The 20,213-nt window shown below is 32.9% G+C and overlaps 1 protein-coding gene across 1 annotated transcript; it reads left to right on the forward strand.

Annotated features, from left to right (window-relative positions):
* Positions 1-13,907: 13,907 nt before the first annotated feature.
* On the forward strand, positions 13,908-19,067 carry LOC103492667 (N-terminal acetyltransferase B complex catalytic subunit NAA20). The gene is made up of 6 exons (XM_008453130.3): positions 13,908-14,072; positions 14,191-14,281; positions 14,645-14,777; positions 14,888-14,957; positions 18,567-18,627; positions 18,712-19,067. The coding sequence occupies exons 1-6, from the start codon at positions 13,995-13,997 to the stop codon at positions 18,801-18,803; spliced, it is 525 nt and encodes a 174-aa protein (XP_008451352.1). The 5' UTR covers positions 13,908-13,994; the 3' UTR covers positions 18,804-19,067.
* Positions 19,068-20,213: the final 1,146 nt, after the last annotated feature.

Here is a 20,213-nt window from a genome sequence, read left to right on the forward strand (position 1 = left end):
AATTCTTTTGTTGTCTATAAACCTTAGTCACTATTTGGACACTATTTAGGTTGGTTTGGCACTATACTTGTTGCACTTGGGCACTTGGTTGTCATTTTGGGTCGTTAAGTCCTTTTTCTCACTTTTTGATAGCTTATGAGTTGGAAGAGCTCACACTTAAGCATTCTTTGGTTGTCTTTAAACCTTAGGCACCCTTTGGACACTACTTAGGTTTATTTGGCACTATAGTTGTTGCACTTGGGTATTTGGATGTCATTTTAGGTCATTAATACCTTTTTTCTCACTTTATTGTAGGTTATGAGTCGGGAAAGCTCACATTTAAGCATTCTTTGGTTGTCTTTAAACCTTAGGCACCTTTTGGAGACTAGTTAGGTTAGGTTTGGCACTTTTGTTGTTGAACCTGGGCACTTGATTGTCATTTCAGGTTGTTAAGTCCTTTTTTCTCACTTTTTGGTTGGAAAAGGTCACACTTAAGCTTTATTTTTTTGTCTTTACCGTTGAGGCACCTTTTGAACACTACTTAGGTTGGTTTGGTACTATTTTTGTTGCACTTGGACAATTGGTTGCCATTTCGAGTCGTTGAGTCTTTTTTTTAGTTTTTAGTAGGTTATGACTTTGGAAAGCTCACGTTTAACCATTCTTAGGTTGTCTTTACAACTTAGACACCTTTTCCACACTTCTTAGGTTGGTTTTGTAGTATAGTTGTTGCAATTGGGCATATATTTTCCATTTCGGGTTGTTTAGTTCTGTTTTTTCATTTTTTGGTAACTTGTGAGTTAGGAAACCTCACACTTAAACATTGTTTGGTTGTCTTTACAGCCTAGGCATCGCTTGGACACTACTTAGGTTGGTTGGCACTATATTTTCTGCACTTTTGCACTTGGTTTTCATTTCAAGTCGTTATGTCATTTTTTCTCATTTTTTGGTGGGTTATGAGATGGGAAAGCTCACACTTATGCATTCTTTGGTTGTCTTTAAACCTTAGGCACCTTTTAGACACTACTTAGGTTGGTTTGGCACCATAGTTTTTTACACTTGGGCACTTGGTTTCCATTTCGGGTCGTTAAGTCTTTTTTTTCTCAATTTTTTGGTAGGTTATAAGTCGGAAAAACTCACACTTAAGCATTCTTTGGTTATCTTTAAACCTTAGGCACTTTTGGACACTAGTTAATTTGGTTTGGTACTATAGTTGTTGCACTTAGACATTTGGTTGCCATTTCGTGTCGTTAAGTCTTTTTTTCTCACTTTTTGCTAGCGTATGAGTTGGGAAAGCTCACACTTAAACATTGTTTGACTGTCTTTAATGCTTAAGCACCTCTTGGGCACTATTTAGGTTGGTTTGGTACTATAGTTGTTGCACTTGGGGGCATGGTTGCCATTTTTTATCATTAAATCATTTTTTCTGAGTTTTTGCTATGTTATTTGTTGAGAAAGCTTACACTTAAGCATTCATTGGTTTTCTTTACAGCTTAAGCACCTTTTTGACACTACTTAGGTTGGTTTTTGCACTATAGTTGTTGCACTTGGGCACTCAGTTGCTATTTCGGGTTATTAAGTCCTTTTTTTCTCATTTTTTAGTACGTTATGAGTCGAGAAAGCTGAAACTTGAGCTTTCTTTGGTTGTCTTTAAACCTTAGGCATCTTTTGGACACTAGTTAGTTTTGTTTGGCACTATAGTTGTTGCACTTGGACATTTGGTTATCGTTTCGAGTTGTTAAGTCTTTTTTCTCACTTTTTGGTAGTGTATGAGTTGGAAAAGCTGATACTTAAGCATTGTTTGGATTTCTTTAACACTTAAGCACCTCTTGGATACTGTTTAGGTTGGTGTGGTACTGCATCGGGCACTTGGTTTCCATTTTGGATGGTTAAGTTCTTTTTTATAAGTTTTTGCTATGTTATATGTCGAGAAAGTTCACACTTAAGCATTTTTTGGTTTCATTTACAGCTTAGGCACCTTTGATACTACTTAGGTTGGTTTAACACTATAGTTGTTGCACTTGAGCACTTGGTTGTCATTTCGGATTGTTAAGTTCTTTTTCTCACTTTTTAGTAAGTTATGATTGGGAAAGCTCACACTTAAGTATTCTTTGGTTTTCTTTAAACCTCTACTTAGGTTTGTTTGGCACTATAGTTGTTGCACTTGGGCACTTGGTTGCCAATTAAGGTCATTAAGTCCTTTTTTCTTACTTTTTTGTAGGTAAGTCAAGAAATCTCACACTTAAGCATTCTTTGGTTGTCTTTAAACCTTAGGCACCTTTTGGAGACTAGTTAGGTTGGTTTTGCATGATAGTTGTTTAACTTGGGCACTTGGTTGCCATTTCGGGTTGTTAAGTCACTATAAGAAGTAGGGGTTTTGTCGACACATACATGCATCGACAGAAATCAAAACTACGTCGTAAAAACCTACGCCGACTTAGAAACAGACGTCGGCAATCGTGTCGTGAGTGACAAGTTGTAAAAGGCAACGTCGACACATAAACGGGACGACATCGGCAAAGGTGCCGACACCGCCGTCATGGTTAACATGTCGACAATGGGATAATGCTGACGTTTGGTCAGAGCATCGCAAATAAGGTACTGCCGACATCTGGCCAACGCATCGGTAACAATGTACTGTCGACGTTGTCATGTACGTCAGCGTACATGAACCGTCGACGCCGCGTCAGAAGAGTCACCCATTTGCAACGCATAGGATGCGTCGGGAAAACCTTTTTATAATTTTTTAAATTTTGTTGTTATATAATTTTTATTTTTATTTTTATTTTTTTGCTATTGGAATCGAATTCGCTTTAAATTCATCTAAATACCAAAAAAATTAATGTAAATTTAATAAAAAAACAAATGAAATTTATATTAAAATTAATTTAAATATAAAAAAAATGCATGTTCATAGTTCAAAAAATACATGAATAATGAAAATAAAAAACTAAAAACTAAAAACCTAATAAGAAATTAAGTTTAAATATATATCACCAATAAGAAATTAAATAATATAAAAGTTGAAATTACGTACCTTAATGAAATCAAGGTCCTCTTGAAACCCGAGTGAGTTCTTCAATCATTTTCTTCATTTCTTCCATCTGGTGAGCATTTTCTTCCATTTGGCAAACATTTTATTTGTGCTTCTGGTTACTTTCTTCTTTTGCTTCCTTAAGACGAGCTAAACTTTTAGCTCGTTAACCTCTTTGGGAGAGCACCAGCTCTCGCTCATGGAATGTAGACGAAGAACTGCCAGCATACTGTTAGGACTTTGGCTTGGGGCCCCAACCAAGACCTTTTGAGTAACACGGTCGTCTACCTAAAACTGTATCGCATATCTCGTCCCCAGATAGTGGTTGGGAACCCTCTGGGGTAGGCTGGGACTGGAGTTCCAACATTTGATTCTCTAATAAAATTTTTAGAAACTTACATGTGCATCCGCAATCGTCGACGAAATTAATTGGCCACTCCGAACATTTGTTTCCTTGAATAAATCGACACGATTGATTGGATGACCTCGTTGTTCAGCGAGCTCGTGTTGTCGATGTAGAAACGACTTGGCGTCGCTGTTGTGGTTGTAGGGCTGCTTCGCTCTAGCAGCCCTGTTCATCGATGATTGCTCCTACATCCAAACAATCAAAATGTTACATACAAAAAAATGAAGTACAATTTGAGAAAATTAAAAATTCTAAATCACCTGAAATTGTCGAGTCAGGTAGTAGTCGCATAGGAAGTGTCAATCTTGCATACGCATCCTCAGCGGGTGGGTTGGCACGAGCATGTTCAGGATCACTGAACTTCTTAAAATGGTGGTGGTTTTGCCCCCGAACTCCTTCCAATAAATGAACATTTGATGCTTAACAAACCGAGTAAGTGCTAGATATGTGAAACCCAGCACAAACTATTGCTATAAAAGAAAAGTACACACGAATTAGGATTGTGTCTATATATATACGTATAGGTAACGTATATGTATGGATGATTTAAAAACTTACCTGTAAACTGCCTTTGACGAGCTCGATGTACTCTGGTGTCACATCAGTCCACTTAAGAAAGTGAACTGGAAAAATATCCCGCGTTAACACGTCGATGGTATTGTTGAAGCGAACGACGTGTGGCGAGATTGGCTTATCCTATCCTGGAGCGTTAGATATCGGGATATTTTCGTTTTGTGCAAGTGTTTCCTAAAGTTCATAATTATGAGTTTGTGATGACTATAACTTAACAAAACGTAAAGCGCTAGTGAAGTTTATAAAGTTGAAGTACGTACTTATGGGACTCCACAATTTCATCTACATTGTTAAAGATGTTCCAATGTATCTGGTGTTTCTCTTCTTGTGATAGAGATCGTGAACTTGTCACGTCTGATGGTCGTACCTTCTACATGAACGCTTCAAACTCATCAACTACCTCGTCCTCGAAAATGCTATCATCATTTCATTTATCTCTTGAAAATCGAGTTTCAATCTCACTTAGATATCTTGAACAAAAAATACTTGATTCATTCAAGACATATGCTTCAGTAATAGACCCCTCGCCACATGCTTTGTTTCAGATATACTACTTCAGCGTGCGTAGACTTCTCTTAATGGGATACATCCAACTATAATTAATCGGACCAATGATTTTTGCTTCATATGGTAAGTGAATAGCAAGATGTACCATTACATTGAAAAAGGAAGGTGGAAATATTCTTTCCAATTTGTAAAATATGATAATGATATCTGCTTGCAACAGGTCCAAACCACTTAATCTTATCGTTCTCGCGCACAGGTTACGGAAAAACTATACAGTTTAGTAATAGCGGTGTACACATTCTTCAGTAAGTATGCTCGAACACTGATAGGTAAAAGCCGATGAAACATGACAGTCATGGGTTTTAAGACCTAATGTTTTCCTGACTTTGTCATTCACACATCGTGAAATATTAGAAACGAACCTATTGGAAAACTTAACTGATTTCAAGTAGTTACAAAACGCAACTCGCTCGCTGCTAGTCAATGTGTTACTCTCATGGGACTTCACCAATCTGTTACCTATTTTCAAATCATGAAGGTCTAACCGAGCATTCATAGTATTCTTCGTTTTCCCTTCAATATTCAACAATGTATTGGCCAAGTTGTCACAAACGTTCTTTTCAATATGTATTACATCCAATTTATAACGTATTAGTAGACTTGGCCAGTAAGACAGATCGAAAAAGATACTTCTCTTCGTTCAATTCAGAGTTCTCTTTCTTTTTTTTTTTTTATCTTTCAGTGATGAATGTTTACTCATCACAAGAAACTCTAGAGAATCTAGTTGTTCCAAGATATCATGCCCATTCAGTACAATTGGACAAGGCCTACGCTTTACACTTCCATCATGTAGCTTACTTCTACGCCAAACATGATTATTTGGAAGGTAATGTCGACGTCCCATGAAAGCTATTTTTCCTCTTATCCCGAATGACGATTTATCTCCCATGTAGATGGGACATGCCTGATATTGTTTTGTACTCCATCTGGATAAGTCACCGTACGTCGAAAAGTCATTAATAGTCCATAACAAAACTACATACAATTGAAAAAACTGGTCAGTAAGATAATCATACGTACGAACACCAAGACTCCATAACTTTTTCAGTTCCTCAATCAATGGTTGGAGGTAAACATCAGTTTCCCTATCAGGAGATCTTGGACCGGGTATTGGCAATGACATGAAGAAGTTGAACTCTTTCATGCATTTTCAAGGTGGCAAATTGTAAGGACTTAACACCACACGCCACATACTGTTCGTGGTACTCATATATCCAAACGGATTAAACCTATCAGAAGCTAGTCCCAAGCGAACGTTCCATGGATCTGAAGCAAACTCAGGAAATTCAGAATCAAAATGCTTTCATTCCTATGCATCAGTTGGATGTCTCAACGCATCCTTCATCTCTACTCATTTATCGTTATGTCATCTCATTTCATACAAGCCCTCTTGCGATACAAACAATCTCTGTAATCTCGGTATCAATGAAAAGTGTCGTAATACCTTGTGCAAAAAAATTTCCCTCTATTAGGACTAGCCTTGTACTGAGACTCACCATAAGTTGGACAATGTTGCAAATCAGCGAACTCCTTACAATACAATACACAATCATACTTACATGCATGAATAATCTCGTATCCCAAGTCCAAGTCACGTAGTTTTAATTTCGCTTCATAGAAAGAATCAGGGATAGTAGTATTACACATTGGAAATACATGTTTTAATAGTTGTAATAATATGTCAAAAGACTTGTTACTCCAACCATTGAGAATCTTGACATGTATCAATGTAACCAAAAAGTTTAGGGATGAAAATTATGAACAGTCAGGGTATAACTCACGACGTGCTTTGTTTAATAACTCCTTAAATATATTTGTCGTCTCATCTTCTACACCATTATTAAACAACATGTCATTCTCCAATCCTTCCTCCGCTGCTTCTTCTTCGTGTTCAATCGGAGCTTGTAAATCATGCAGCCTACCCAACATTTCATTGTCTTTAGAAAACATATTACTACTGGTTCCTTCAATATGGAAGGGGTTACTGCTAGTTCTTTCATGAAAATGATCACTACTAGTTCCTTCATCAAATCTTTCTATACATTTTTACAAGTTCACTAGCTCTCCATGATATACTCATTCTGTGTAGGAGGGACACATTTCAATCATTAATAAATGTCTCTCCACACCCACTAATAAGTCTCAATTCAAATTCATACATTTCTTGCATAAACACCTTATCCATTCGTATTCATCAACATGATACTTCACAACTTCTAAAAATTGGAAAACTCCCTTTCTATTCTAAATCGATAACTTATTCTTAAGTTTCATCCAACCTCTATCCATCGTTAAAGACCTAGAACATAAATACGTGTAATTAGTCTTATATTCCTCCTCTCAAATACTTACTTTACTTAATTGATAAGCCACACCTCACAAGTATCCAATACCTCAACTTTCACTATATCTAAGTTTAAACTAAAAAATTTATCTCACTTTCGAACTAACAAGCATTAGAAGCTGCCTCTGTGAACAAATTATCTTACACGAAGGGCAACCATAATTCTAACTAAATAAAGACTACCTTACTTCTAATAAACAAATCATGTTCACAAATAATAAAATGTAGGATAGCCACACCACATCAATAAAAAGTTTCAAATTCACGAATTTTATCAATTAAAAAATTCAAAACAGTTAAATCTGTCTATAACAATCATAATTACAATTTCAATAATTATTATCACAATTTCAATAATTAAACCCTAACATATTACAATTGTAAAAATTTCATTTATATGTATAATTTGGTTCTTAAACAATTAAATATACATTTTAACTCAAAAATTCTAACAATTTCAATATACAATATACACATACAATATATATACAATCTACACATACAATATATATACAATCTACAATCTACATACAAAAAACCAATCTACAATCTACAAATCACAATCACAATTACAATATACATATTTTTTTAAACAAAAAAAAAAGAATCAAATACAGCATTTTTACTGGTAGAGACAACGAACTAAGTGGGCGGCGGACGACGATGGACATGCAGCAGACGGTGTTCTCTCTTCTCTTTTTTTTCTTTTTATTTTCTCTTTTCTTCTTTGTTTGGTTATGTGTTCTATGTTTCACAAAATTAAAATGATAGGGGTTCTCCGCGATGTCTCCGTGCACAATGTCGTGGTAGCCTCATGCTCTATTGACATCATATGTTCAACTTCGGCAAAGATTCCCAATGTTGACGCCTCCTTCACTATGTCGTGAAAAGGGTCTTCCTACGACGTCCTTTATCCCGATGCCTATTTCGACGTTGGGATTGCTCCAATTTTTTGTAGTGAGTTCTTCTTTCACTTTTTAGTAGCTTATGAGTTGGGAAAGCTCACACTTAAGCATTGTTTGGTTGTCTTTACAGCCTAAGCACATCTTGGACACTACTTAGGTTTGGTTGGCACAATAGTTTTTGCACTTGGACACTTGGTTGCCATTTTCGATCGTTAAGTTCTTTTTTCTAACTTTTTGGTAGGTCATGAGTTGAGAAAGCCCACACTTAAGCATTCTTTGATTGCCTTTACAACGTAGGCATCTTTTGAGCACTACTTAGGTTTGTTTGGGATAGTTGTATCATTTGGAAACTTGGTTGCCATTTCAGGTCGTTAAGTTCTTTTTTTTCACTTTTTTTGTAGGTTATGAGTCGGAAAAGCTCACATTTAATCATTCTCTAGTTATCTTTAAACCTTAGGCACCTTTTAGAGAATAGTTAGGTTAGGTTTGGCACTATAGTTGTTGAACTTGGGCACTTGGTTGCCATTTCAGGTTGTTAGGTCATTTTTTCTCACTTTTTGGTAGCTTATGAGTTGGGATAGCTCACACTGCTGCATTGTTTTGTTGTATTTACAGCCAATGCACCTCTTGGATACTACTTAGGTTGTTTTGGTACTATTGTTGTTGCACTTTGGCACTTTACAACTTAGGCACCTTTTGCACAATACTTAGGTTGGTTTGGCACTATGAATATGGTCTTGCACTTGGAAACTTATTGTCATTTTAGGTCGTTAAGTTCTTTTTAATATAATAATTTGATTTTTTGTTTATAGATATATTTTCATTGAATGTGTGTTTTTCTTTTGTTTTCAAATACTAAAAGCACCTATTCTATTTTACGAATTTTTTGATTTATTATTTATTTCATTTCGGTGTCAGCTTCAAAAATCAAATCAAAATTTAAAACTAAAGCTTTATTTTATTTTATTTATTAACATTTGCAAATTAAATTTATTTTTTTTTCAATTTGTTAAAGAATTTTTAGCCACGTTCTAAAAACACAAAACAAGTTTTTAAATATTTTCTTTTGTCAAATTTGACTTTGTTTTTCAAAGCATATGTAAATAATAGATAATTTAGCAAACAATTTAGTAGTATAATTGGTGTTAATAAACTTAATTTTCAAAAACTTATTATTTATCAAATAATTTTTTAACCTCCAATTTTGAGAAAAAAAAACTAAATCATTTTAGTTGGCTAATTAACATGATATCGATTTAGTATAATTGAATTGACATTTTGAAAAATTAATGACTTACATCAATTACTATTTAAAATCAATCGTCAAAATTAGGAATGTATTTTATAAAATTTTAAAAGCCATAGAGAAAGAGAAATCTCAATTTGAATAAAAAATATATTTTGTCATTTCTTCGATTATAAAACTAGCACGTCATATTGAGAGTAATGGAAGATTCTAGTAGGAGAAGGGCAAAACTTTGGAGATTAATTGATTTAATTTCATTTAATAAAATAGAGATGTAAAAAGATTAGGGTTTATTTAGTTAGTTGGGTGGTGAAATCTAGACCAACATTTTAGTATAATTTTACATATTAATTAACATAAGGTAGAGTTGTGACACTTATATTGGTTTAAATTAATTTATCTAAATAATCATACTTTAAGATGACATAAGTGATGATATGGCATTGGTAGAATCAATATAGTATAAATAAGAGAATTTTCGTTAGGATAATATAGGATTTTATATTTATTATTAAATTAAAATCGGTGTGAGTTTTAGAATAAGGTTAGTTAGGAAAAATTTATTGGGGTTGGCAGATCAGAGCTTTGTTTTTCTTTTTTCTTTTTTCCTTTTTTTGGGTAGCCCATCGATTTTTATCTCTTCTGAGAAGTGGTTGACGACCGTTTAACCACCGCATACGATGGCGGACTTCATCATGCATTAGAATGGAGTGGGCCTTGATATCAAAATTAAAGCCCAATTGACATATGGATTAGACTAAGAAAATTTTGTTGGGCTAGGTTTACGCCGTAAGAGGTGAAATAGGTTTGGTTGGTTCATCCTGATTTCTTCAATAATTTTTGTGTTTCAATAATTTTTGTGTTAGGTTTAGGCTAGATTTGAAAAAGTTGTCCTAGTTTTCAAAATAATTGATTTCATAAAATCAACTATAAAATAAAGTAAAATGTCTAAATAAATGAACCTTTTTTAAAATATAAAAAACAAATTACACTTAAGAATGGATGTAGAAATATTTATATCATTTGGAGTCAAATGTGAGTGGTTCTTTTGCAATTCCAAGTTTCCAAATCCACGAGAAAGTCTCATTCAAGCTATTCTCTCTCTCAATTTCCTCAAACAAAAGGCTCGAGGGTTTGTAAAATGGTGAGAAAATTGTGCAATGTGCATTCTTTTTTCACTATTTTAGAGTTTGAAGATTTAACTTTATATATTGAGAACTTAATTATTTCAAACTCAAAATATATATAAGGTTGCAATTATTACAAATATAATAGTCTTTTTAATAAAATGATGAATAGATATAAAATTTAGAAAGCTCTTATGATATATAGTTTTAATAATAATGGATCCACCAACTATTTAGGTCAAACAAGAATTGGAGTTTACAACTTCCACTTTCATACACTACTTCTAATTTCATGGGTCAAACACACCCTACAAAACTATTAATATACAAATTATCGAGAGATGTACTATCAACAACAAGTCGGTCACTGAAATAGAATATGAGATTGATATTATCCATTTTGTAAATAAATAAAATTGTGGCATTTAGCAACTTAGTAAGAAATACACATAAATATAATAATCATATGGCAAGTTTTATTTTGTTCAAGAAATTAGTTACGACTTATCCTAAATTGATATAAAAACTCTTATGTTATTATGTCAGAAGTTTGTTTATTTCAATTGTGATTTAAAAATTGTTAAACGAAACAAAATAAGCAAAATAATGGGCGAATATTTGGGATAATTTTCTTCCTTTTCTATTTTTCTATATTTCGGCAACCACAACCTTAAGAATTTATATACATATTAGCCCTCCTATTAAAACTTAATAGAAAAGCAAAAAAACAATTAGTTTTGTTGTTTTGTTAAAAATATATATATATATATATATATATATATATATATATATATATATATATATATATATATATATATATATGTTAAAAGAAGTTTTTCCGTCAATAAGAGCTTAACTCGACGGGCAGATTTTTGTGTCCATGGACAAGAGGCTTGGATTCAAATCTTTCCATCTCTGCATTTAATTACAATACTTTTTCAAAAAATAAAAAAAAACGTAGAAGAACGAGAGATGGAGGGTATTTATTTTCCAACTAATTCAATATATAATTTACACATAATCAAATATAGCAAACATGGGGATCCAAGTGTCTCTTTTGAAACTTCAGTAGTGACCCAACAAAGGGCATTTTACCAATGATACTCCTCTAGCCCTTTTAACAGCTTAGCGTTTGGGACAAAAAATGGAGTCGTGAACACCAAAGAGTTTTAAGTAGAAGGCAATTGTCCTAACTGTCTCCAGATCAAATTGACATTGTATGTACTTTTCATTAAATATTCTAATTATAAATTTCTAGTTGAGTATGAAGTGTAATTATAATGTTTGAGTTTAAGAGACTAGAATAAATCGATATCATATTAGAATGAGAAAAATATCGAGAACACGAGAATATGGTTAGCAAACACTTAAAATAATTTATAGTTATTATTTATATCAATAAGATACACATTATTTTTTAGTGCTTAACTGAATCGTATATACTAGGAACCTCATAGTTAAACATATTTAGTTTATATCAATTTTATGTTAGGTAACTTCATATGATTTTTTCTAGAAAACATGTGAGTGAGAATCAAACATGCTAAAAGGACGATATTTGTTCATCTATGGAATAATTTTCACTCAAGCTATCAAAAACAAGTAAGAATGATGTTAGGACCATCATGAAATAGGAGCTCACAATATTAGAGTAATATTCCAACTTTTGAAATGATACGGGTGCTTTTAAGCAAATGACTAATTTATACTACTTTTTATTTTATAGTGGTTTAAAGGCCTTGAACTCGGAAGGGTCAAATTAGGTCATGAACTTCCTCTTGTAATGATTTAGCTCCTCTTTTCAAAATTACAACAATCTAGTCCATAACACTAAACTTTAATAAGTCAATTTAGTATTTATCATAAAAAGTATCGCCAAGATTTATTGAAGTTTCTTAAATATGCATAACGATAACTTAATTACATATCAAATTATAGAAGCTACATCAAAGTTCAATGAAAAAATTATATCATAAAGTCTAAAATACAAAGATTAAGACGGGGATGGGAATAGAGGTGGGATAAACAAATGTCATGAACTATGTCCATTCAAGAATGATGAGTTTTCTTTTTGTCCACCACTTGCATCCAGAGAGAGGGTTGGAAGATAACTTTACTATTGAACTAACTTATAAAATTGATATTATTTCGATTGAGCATAAAGTAAGACCTCTGTCCATATGCTAAATCATTGCAATAAAACCAATACAATAACCTATAATAAACAAATATATACTCATATTTATTTTTAAATTGTCGGTAAACAACCAATGCAATTAAACCATTGATTAATTAGTTATATTTGTAGTTAGTTAACAATTATTATAATTAATATAATATGAATTGATTTCTTAATAATTTGGGGTCTTTTAAAAAAGATAAGACAAAATATTTACATTGTATAGAACAATTTTGAGAAGAAAAAAGCTCAGAAATCCAAAATGGAAAACATAAAAAAATCCCCTCAACCATGTTATCAACAACGCGCATAATATATCTGGTACACGATCGTTTAGATTTGACTATTGTTTGGTACATTATTGTTTAGATTTGATCATTTACCCAAATCTAAACAATTTTTTTAAAAGATTATTTGGTAAATTTGGCTACACAATCGTTTAAATTTGACTATAGATTTGGCTAAACAATTTTTTTCAAATTATTTGGATACAAGATCGTTTAGATTTGGTTACCCAAATCTAAATGTTTCTTTTGCTAGACAATGGTTTTTTTTTTACACGATCATTTATATTTTGCTATATTTTTGTACGATCATTTAAATTTGGCTACTCAAATCTAAACGACGTTTTTTTTTCAAGATCTTTCATATTTTATATTTAGTAGACAATCGTGAATAACCAAATAATAGTTTGAAAAAAATAGATCTTTTATATTTGATATAGGATGTTGAACCAAATAACAATTTGAAAAAAAAAAAAAGAAAGAAAAGGAAGACGATGAAAAAAAATCGCAGTAAAGGAGAGGAAAGGGAAAACCTGAAATATTTTTAAAAAATAACCAATTTAATGGGTTTTTCATTTTGTTATACGGTCGTAAATATTTTATCGTTTGTTATATTTATGAAAATTTTCCTAATAATTTTATAATTAGTTTATTATTAATTAATTATAATTGATTAATTATCTTATTGATATACATTGTAATTACATGACTTCCTCAAATTACACATTTTACCACTGCTAGTAGTTAATAATTGAATTAGTATTAGTATTTGATCGTTAAATAATCAATTTTTCTCAAAATTTTAAATTAGGTTTATTGTTTATCAATTAATATATTAAAAACATATAGAGTTTTTAAATTAATTTTACAAATGAAATATAAAAAGAATGGATTCTGATACATTCTTAATTACATTATTTTGATGCATAACCAAATATACACATACTTGATTTTCAGTAACTCTATCTCTAAACTTATTATTTTCGAGCATCCTTAATTTTTGGTAAGCTTATTCTCATCACAATTCTCTCAATACAAACAACTTCTATTTTAAGTATTTATAAGTGCAAAAACAACCAAATAAAATTACAACTTTAATTGGTTACAAATTTATAGAGTAAGTTGTTATTTTCATAAAAGTTAATAAAGCAAATTTGTTATTTTAACCTAAGGGGAGGGGCCATAAGGGAATTTCAGATAAAAAAAATTGGACGGTATTTGGTTGTGGGCTTTTGGACAATATTTTGTTATGGGCTTTTGGACCATTCAACAAACAAATTACACTCTCAAAATCCACCGTTTGTTGTTCTTGTCAAAAACAGAGCATACAAACACAGAGCGATAGCAAAAGCTATGACGACGTTGCGAAGATTTTGCTGCAATGATCTACTTCGTTTCACTTCCGTCAATCTCGATCACCTCACAGAAACCGTATTTTTCTCTATTTCAATTCCACTTCTTCTGATTTCAATGTGGGGTTTTTTGGTTTTTCAATTCCCTCTGAATTCCGTGTTGATGCAATCTTCTTCGCCTTTTTTCTCTTTTGCAGTTCAATATGTCCTTCTATATGACCTACTTGGCAAGATGGCCTGATTACTTCCATGTCGCGGAGGCCCCTGGGAACCGCATAATGGGTTACAGTGAGTTTCGTTGCCCTCTATCGCCTTGTCTCTTTGTTTGTCTGAATGGTTTGGAACTTTGCTTTTGAGCTGTGGGTGTGGAAATTGATTGTTGAACGGTTAGCACATGCATATGCTTATTTTCAGTTACTTATAATTTGTATGAGATTTTTTATTCTGTTCAACTTTAGAGCCAAAGAATTATGAAATGATTTGAATTTCCAAAGCTAGCTAATTTTAGTCGAGTTACTATTGCTCATTCTCGTCCCTGAACTGCCAATTCACCCTCTGAATAAAGTTAGTTCTTTCAAAATATTGGGATCTTGTGAACCTTTATTTCATGCTGTTTAAAGTTGTTGGTTTTTCTATGATTTGCCATTGCAGTCATGGGAAAGGTTGAGGGGCAAGGCGAGTCATGGCATGGTCATGTAACTGCTGTCAGTGTTGCTCCAGAATATCGCAGGCAACAATTGGCCAAGAAGCTTATGAACCTGCTTGAGGATATTAGCGACAAAGTGTAAGATGAACTTAATTTATTTCTGGTTCAAGCTTTAATGTTTAATTTTAGTTTCTCTTCTTCTTCAGCCTTATATTTAATGTGGGTTTTTTTTTTTCGCTTCCTGGCAGTGATAAAGCCTATTTTGTTGATCTGTTTGTGAGGGCATCGAACACCACTGCAATCAAGATGTATGAGAAGGTAGGTTTCCTCTTCTCGGTCAGCCATTCATCTAGTCTTCTAAATTTTTTAATTGAAGTGTATTTCAATCTTTGATGGTTTGTTTTTTAGAAACGTGCTAGTGGAGTTGCATTGCATGCTACTCATACTGTGATACTTTAGTTTCTTAATAATAATTCAGTTCCATCAAAGTTTTAACATTTTTTGAAGACTCGAAATAATGAAATGTTCAGGGATACAAAACCTCCTGGTGGCATAAATCAAGGAGAGAACATAAATACAAAAAAGAGAGTTCATAACTCAAGTAGGGATGTTTCTTCTGGTAGACATCATGTTTCCCTTTGGGCTTTGCTTTCAAAGACCTCTTGCAACTATTCTATGGGTTTTATTTTGTATAGTTGGAGTTTCTTTACAGGGAGTCCTCTCTCTTTTGTGAACATGGTTTTCTGTAGCCCTTTACATTATTTCATTTTTATCTCAATGAAAGTTTTTTTTTTAATAATCAATTAGGTTGAGAAAAGTGGTAAGCTTCCAAACATAAGATCCCTCTCCTTCCCCTAGACCCAATTGTCATGTACAATCACTCTACTAGCGATCGCCCAAATGGTTCTAGGCTTTCTTTACAGGACTGAGGGGAAAAACACAAAGCATCAAAGAAATAAAGTTGTGAAGCAACCTAGGAGATACCATATTTTGGCTGAAAAATAGTTAAAAGCAAAGGATCAATGGATCAATAGTCTCAATTCTCATTTGCTTTCATATGCCGGATACACCAATTTGGGAGAAGGAAGTTTAAGTTTTGTTCAAACTTTGTTCTAAGGACTGATGGCTGTTAGTGCTAACAAAAGACTCCACGTCAAGACCTTGGCCTTATTTAGATGATTATGCTTCCATATGACATAGTCAGACGTAATTCTGAAGGAAAACAAGCCTTGATCTTCACTGAATAGAGTAAAAAATCTTGGTAGGTGAAAACAAGCTGAGGAGTCACTTCCAAACTTTGATGTCTTGCTGGTTAGTAACCTAACAATTTTCCAACTTCCACCTCCCTTTCCAATGGGAACCTGTTAGGAAACAAAGTAGTATGGGCTACTTTTTTCCCACATTGGATAGAATGGGATGACCAATGTGGTACTTAAGTGGCTTGGCTCTCCCACCTCAATAGCCAGCTTTTGGTGTGTGATTCTCTATGGTGCCTAAGTATCTAACCCAGTTTTTTTAAAGGCTCAAGGGACACTAAGGCGCAATGGTCCTTTGGGGCCTACGCGCACAAAAAGGTGCGGGCTTTTTTTCATGAGGCGCACTATATAAATATATGTATATATATATACATACATACATACATACAAAATTGAAAGGAACAACAATGTATAAAATATAAGTAAATAACCAATATGGAAATGAGAATTAACTCTAATGTATAAAATATTATAATATTAGTTTTCTACCCAAAAAACAAAACACAATAGAAAACTAGTCAGAATTCAACAAGAATCAAAATAAAAGTTCATTCCTAAAGATCAAACTCATCATCACTAAATTGATCCTCATCTTCATTCACTCCTTCGTTGGACTTATAGCCATTTGTATCTTCTTCGTTGGACTTATAGCCATATGTAAAACACGTAATAGGTATAATAGTTTTTTTTTTTAATTACAGCCTAGCCCAAATAATAAAGCTCGCGCCTTTAGGGCTTTTGCGCCTACTGCGCCTGGAGGAAGGCGCGCCTCGCCTCTCCACAAATAAGCGCAAGTGTGCGCCTTGCGCGTAGGCGCGCCTTTTAAAACACTGATCTAACCGAACCTCTACAACCATTTGACAAGGAGGTTCACATTTATTTTCTTAATTTTCCAATGCCTAGCCCCATACTCTTATCGTAACGTGGCAACATTCCACTTGACCGTGAGAATTTCTATTCAAGTTGGGAGATGGGACCTTAACAATATTTGTAAACATTTTTTCAAAACTAGGATACCATAGTGATTTGAATAGCAGAACATTCCACCTTTTCGAGAATGGATACTATATCCAAGTTTGGAAAAATTCTCTTGTAGCAAGAAGAGAGAAATCATTAATTTCACATCACAGGTAATGTTGGATAGAGGAAAAGTTACTCTTTGGGCAATTATTACCTGGGGTCAGCAAGATCCTTTTAAATTTGTGTGTATTGTGTGTGGGACTGTGGGTTGGGTGTGGTGGTGGGCTGGGGTGCAACTGGCCAATACTTTATCTTTATATACATTCATATCTACACAATTACTGTTATGTTTGATATTAACAGAAAACAATAGCGTATTGTCGGTAAAGGTAAGTGATATAGAAACCATCCATACTCTCTTTTAAATCTACCAGCAGCTGTTAGAGATTAACCAGTTGAGGTAGTTTGGTCAGACACAAATTAGAAGAGGAAAATTGGGTTTTTTCACGCCATAAGCGCCTTTAGAAGCAATAATCTAACCTCTAGATCTCTCATAATTGGTGTTCGGAACACAACCTGGAAACCCTTTCTTCCCTTTATTTACAAAACTCAACTTTTAGGATAGTATCCAAAAGGCTCCAGTTGACCTTATCATAAGCCTTCCTCTTATCATTCTTGAAGACCATCTTTCTCTTTCTTTTCTTATAACCATCAACGATGAAATCCACGAGGATGGATTATTTGAGTTTCCTTTACCATTGAGAGCTGATTGGAAGTTAGAAATTCTGCACTTAGGCTTGATGCTCACTTTTAAAGTTGTTTGTCAAGGGGTTTCAGTGTCAAAATAAGCACTTCTAAATTTAGAAATGTAATATTTACCAATTTAATTGTCCTTGCTCTATCACCTAATATGTATTCATTCAAAGCTAAACTACTATTCCGTATCAACTTTCTGATAGTCGTATCAGATTTATTCCAGTTTTACAATGACCTCTTTGTGGATTTCTTTTGAATGTTATGTAGTCTCTAAGACTTTAATTTCTCGTAGTGTAATAAGTATCTAATTTTTATTTTTTTTTTCCTGCTCACTTGAAGACTTTCACATACCCTCCTGGGATTAAGTGTAGATTTCTCAGCTCTCCTGCCCCAAGTTTTTTACTTTTCTGCAAAATGAATCATATGGCATTCCGTTAGTAGTATTTCTGCATATGAATTCATTACCATCTGGTCTAGTTGTTATTTGTTCAGTGGAGATGGAAGAGGATGGATGGATGGAAGGAAAGATGTTGAAGTTTGCAATAGCGATAATACTTCATAGATCCTCCCCACCCCAAGTGATGTTATATTTGTGATTAAAATATATATCGTATTATATGCCAAATGGAAATTTACAATCTAAAATTAAAACTCTGGAAATGCTGGTTTGAAGAGAAGTATTCAGTATAAAAGTAGAGAAAAATGCAAAAACATATCTGAGTGTTTTAGTGTTATCTACAGCAACCTCACATAGGTTTCATTTTCCAGTTAGAACATGAGTTTTTGGTCATATTTCATTTTATAAGATATTATTTACGTTATATAAACCTTTTATTTTGATGCTCCGTTGTGTTTTTATAAGTTCCCCTGTTGAAATAATTTTTCTATCTTCATACTGAGGAAGGTGATACTTACCTTGACCATTCTTTTTGCTTATTTTTTTTCCCTCGACCAGCTTGACTATGTTATCTATCGGCGCGTGCTTCGTTATTATTCAGGGGAGGAAGATGGATTAGGTAAGTCTACGCTACGCCAAGAGAACTAAACAAATTTGTTTGTTAATTAATTTCTTAATTTACTTTATTATGGTTTATATTCAGATATGAGGAAAGCATTATCGCGGGATGTTGATAAAAAGTCCATCATTCCGCTAAAAAGGCCAGTGACTCCTGATGAACTAGAATACGATTAACTCAAGAGAAATGAAGTATGATCATTGATGGAGAAGACATATCATGTACGCATGAGTTGATGATAGCTAGCAAGGTTAGCAATCGTCATCTTGAAAAAAGGTGTTGTACTTGTATCCTAAATACGTTGTTTAACTTGTATAATTCAAATGAAAAATCAAGTTAAACTTTTTACTTCAACTATTTGATATAATAGCTTGTACTTAAACTTGAAACTGTTGTTTCATCCAATTCTTTTTCAATGATCACCTAATGTTTTTTGGGTACTCTTTGTTCTGGTTCTCATTTTTTTGTGTTTTAAGGTGAAGAATTCTTCAAAAGATAGAAGAACCTTAATATCCTTAGAAGCCGCTGCTCTTGATGTGCTCAAGGATTTGCAATTGTTGTAGTTTAGTTCAAAGTTGTGAAGCTCAATTATAGGCTACCTAAATTCAGTCATATTCAATTGGGAGAAGTAATAAAGACACATTATATAGTTAATAAAATTTAATGAACTTTTTTTAGAAGTCCAATCAACATAGTTTAGGACTTTGGGACTTGGTTTGTTTGGTAGTGTTCTATTTATCGAGTTGAGTGAATATATATGTTTGGTAGATCGGCTAAATTATTTTATGTTTTTAGTGCCTTCATATTTTAAATTTTAAAATTTTAAAATGTAGAATTATCTAAGAAAATGTAAAAACGTTAAAAGAATATAGTGTTTTGTGTTATAAATTCAAGTGTTTTGTTAAATTATTTTTTTTAATATGTTATATATTATGTGACATTCCAACATGAGAACTATACAATATTTTTAACTTTAAAAAATTAATTAATAAGCAATGGTTAATGAGTGACTTTTTATTTTTAAATAATGTAAAAAATAAGACAGATGGAAAATTATTGACAAAAATTGGGTAGCTAAGTTATGTATTTGTGTGGCAATAAGTGCTACATGTTGTCGGACATGTAGGTTGTCGTGGACCTGGTACACAATTTTGTCCAGCTTAAAATCTTGGTTGCAGCTCGTTCTGCCTTCTTCCCTTGTTCAAAAAAAAAAAGAAAAGAATTCCTTCTCCCTTTGTCTATAGCTTTTGTTGTCCTCTTCGTTGTCGTTGCTATCTTACCGTTCATCAATCATTGACTAGAAGTTAAAAGGTATATTTATTTTCGATTCTTTACATATATTTATATAATGTGAATATATTTGTATGATTTTACGAAGAACGGTAATAAAATTCATCGTATTTTATGGCATTGATGTAATATTAGTAAAAAATAATAATGAAATTTAAAAAATAAAAAATTTATTGTAGTTTATGGAATTGCTGTATTTTGTTCCTCTATTTTTTCAAAACATTTAATCTCACAATTCTATAATTATTGTATTGAAAAATAATAATATATAATAATTTATATTCAACCTAATAGCA

Source organism: Cucumis melo, chromosome 1, assembly GCF_025177605.1.
Source record: "Cucumis melo cultivar AY chromosome 1, USDA_Cmelo_AY_1.0, whole genome shotgun sequence".
Taxonomy (NCBI): Eukaryota; Viridiplantae; Streptophyta; class Magnoliopsida; order Cucurbitales; family Cucurbitaceae; genus Cucumis; species Cucumis melo.